This window comes from Manacus vitellinus, unplaced genomic scaffold, assembly GCF_001715985.3.
Source record: "Manacus vitellinus isolate BGI_N305 unplaced genomic scaffold, ASM171598v3 scaffold_61_pilon, whole genome shotgun sequence".
NCBI classification, from domain to species: Eukaryota; Metazoa; Chordata; class Aves; order Passeriformes; family Pipridae; genus Manacus; species Manacus vitellinus.
The window spans coordinates 3,481,939-3,485,143 of record NW_021940696.1 but is presented as its reverse complement, the minus strand read 5'-3'; the positions used below and the strand labels follow the sequence as shown (position 1 = coordinate 3,485,143).

Sequence of the window (3,205 nt, the reverse complement as noted above, 5' to 3'; positions counted from 1 at the left end):
CCCTGGAGGTGTCCCAGGAAGGCCTGGCCGTGGCACTCAGTGCTCTGGGCTGGGGGACAAGGGGGGCATCGGGCACAGGGGGCACTTGGTGACCTTGGAGGGCTTTTCCAGCCTCAGGGATTCCGTGCACACCCGGCTTTTCCCACCACTGGGTCACCTCTCCATGGAGGGCCACCCCTCACGTTCCCCTCCCCTGGCGAGGAGCTCGGTGACACAGCTCGGTGACAGAGCCGGTGGCAGGGGGGTGGGTCAGTCTCTGCTGTCCCCTCCCCTGCAGATCCTGGCCTGGGGGCTGAGGAACCTCAAGAGCTTCCAGCTGGCCAGCGTGACCTCGCCCAGCCTGCTGGTGGAGTGCGGGGGGCAGCTGGTGCAGTCCTGCGTCATCAAGAACGTCAAGAAGAACCCCAACTTCGACGTCTCCGTGCTCTACATGGAAGTGGTGAGGGCCCCGGGGGGGGGGATCACACAGGGCTGCTTGGGAAGGACCTGGGGGGGCCAGGAAAATGCACCTTCTGGTGAAGGACCTTTAAGTCCCATAAAAATGCACCTTGTGGTGAAGGACTTGGGGTCCCATAAAAATTAATCTTGTGGTGAAGGACTTGGGGGTCCCATAAAAATTAATCTTGTGGTGAAGGACTTCAGGGTCCCATAAAAATTAATCTTGTGGTGAAGGACCTCAAAGTCCCATAAAAATGCACATTATGGTGGAGAACCTCAGAGCCCCATAAAGTGGATTTTATGGTGAAGGACCTTAAAGTCCCATAAAAATGCATCTTGTGGTGAAAGACCTCCAAGTCCCATAAAAATGCGCCTTATGATGAAGGACCTGGAGGCCTCATAGAAATGGATTTTCTGGTGAAGGACCTGGAGGTCCCATAAAAATGAATCTTGTGGTGAAGGACCTCAGAGCTCCATAAAAATGCACCTTCTGGTGAAGGACCTGGAGGTCCCATAAAAATGCATCTTGTGATGGAGAACCTCAGAGTCCCATAAAGTGGATTTTATGGTGAATGACCTTAAAGTCCCATAAAAATGAATCTTGTGGTGAAGGACCTGAAAGTCCCATATACATGCACATTATGGTGAAGGACCTGGAGGTCCCATAAAGTGGATTTTATGGTGAAGGACCTTAAAGTCCCATAAAAATACATCTTGTGGTGAAAGTCCCATAAAAATGCACCTTATGGTGAAGGACCTGGAGGCCTCATAGAAATGGATTTTCTGGTGAAGGACCTGGGGGGTCCCATAAAAATGAATCTTGTAGTGGAGAACCTCAGAGTCCCATAAAAGTGCACCTTATGGTGAAGGACCTCAAAGTCTTATAGAAATGAATCTTGTGGTAAAGGGCCTGGGGGTCCCATAAAAATAGATTTTATGGTGAAGGACCTCAAAGTCCCATAGAAATGAATCTTGTGGAGAAGAACCTCAGAGTCCCATAAAGTGAATTTTCTGGTGAATGACCTTAAAGTCCCATAAAAATGCATCTTGTGGTGAAGGACCTCGGAGCTCCATAAAAATGCACCGTCTGGTGAAGGACCTGGAGGTCCCATAAAGTGGATTTTATGATGAAGGACTTTAAAGTCCCATAAAAATGCACCTTGTGGTGAAAGACCTCCAAGTCCCATAAAAATGCACCTTGTGGTGAAGGACCTGGAGGCCTCATAGAAATGGATTTTCTGGTGAAGGACCTGGGGGGTCCCATAAAAATGAATCTTGTAGTGGAGAACCTCAGAGTCCCATAAAGTGGATTTTATGGTGAAGGACCCTAAAGTCCTATAAAAATGCACCTTGTGGTAGAGGAGATGGAGATCCCATAAAAATGCACCTTATGGTGAAGGACCTGGGGGTCCCATAAAAATGCATCTTGTGGTGGAGAACCTGAGAGTCTCATAAAGTGGATTTTATGGTGAATGACCTTAAAGTCCCATAAAAATACGTCTTGTGGTGAAAGACCTCCAAGTCCCATAAAAATGCACCTTATGGTGAAGGACCTGGAGGCCTCATAGAAATGGATTTTCTGGTGAAGGACCTGAAGGTCCCATAAAAATGCATCTTGTGGTGAAGGACTTGGAGGTCCCATAAAAATGGACCTTGTGGTGAAGGACCTGGGGGTCCCATAAGAATGGATTTTATGGTGAAGGACCTCAAATCTCATAAAAATGCACCTTATGGTGAAGGACCTCAAAGTCCCATAGAAATGAATCTTGTGGTGGAGAACCTCAGAGTGCCATAAAGTGGATTTTATAGTGAATGACCTAAAGTCCCATAAAAATGCACCTTACAGTGAAGGACCTGGAGGTCCCATAAAAATGCATCTTGTGNATCTTGTGGTGAAGGACCTCAGAGCTCCATAAAAATGCACCTTCTGGTGAAGGACCTGGAGTCCCACAAAAATGGATCTTATGGTGGAGAACCTTAGAGTCCCATAACAGTGGATTTTCTGGTGAAGGACATGGAGATCCCATAGAAATGAATCTTGTGGTGGAGAATGTCAGAGTCCCATAAAGTGGATTTTATGGTGAATGACCTTAAAGTCCTATAAAAATGCACCTTGTGGTAGAGGAGCTGGAGATCCCATAAAAATGCACCTTATGGTGAAGGACCTCGAAGTCCCATAAAAGTGGATTTTATGGTGAATGACCTTAAAGTTCCATAAAAATGCACCTTGTGGTGAAGGACTTGGGAGCCCCATAAAAATGCACCTTATGGTGAAGGACCTGGGGGTCCCATAAAAATGGATTTTATGGTGAAGGACCTCAAATCTCTTAAAAATGCACCTTCTGGTGAAGGACCTCAAAATCCCATAGAAATGAATCTTGTGGAGAAGAACCTCAGAGTCCCATAAAGTGGATTTTATAGTGAAGGACCTCAAAGTCCCATAAAAATGCACCTTACAGTGAAGGACCTGGAGGTCCCATAAAAATGCATCTTGTGGTGGAGAACCTCAGAGTCTCATAAAGTGGATTTTATGGTGAATGACCCTAAAGTCCCATAAAAATGAATCTTGTGGTGCAGGACCTGAAAGTCCCATATACATGCACATTATGGTGAAGGACCTGGAGGTCCCATAAAGTGGATTTTATGGTGAAGGACCTTAAAGTCCTAGAAAAATACGTCTTGTGGTGAAAGTCCCATAAAAATGCACCTTATGGTGAAGGACCTGGAGGCCTCATAGAAATGGATTTTCTGGTGAAGGACCTGGGGG

The 3,205-nt window shown here is 46.6% G+C and overlaps 1 protein-coding gene across 1 annotated transcript in view; it reads left to right on the top strand.

Annotated features, from left to right (window-relative positions):
• Positions 1 to 3,205, top strand: part of LOC103765061 (dysferlin) — a 63,491-nt gene that overhangs the window by 4,067 nt on the left and 56,219 nt on the right. The window contains exon 2 of the mRNA XM_029963727.1: positions 278 to 439. Within this exon, the coding sequence (XP_029819587.1) occupies positions 278 to 439 (162 nt within the window). The remainder of the gene's footprint in view (positions 1 to 277; positions 440 to 3,205) is intronic.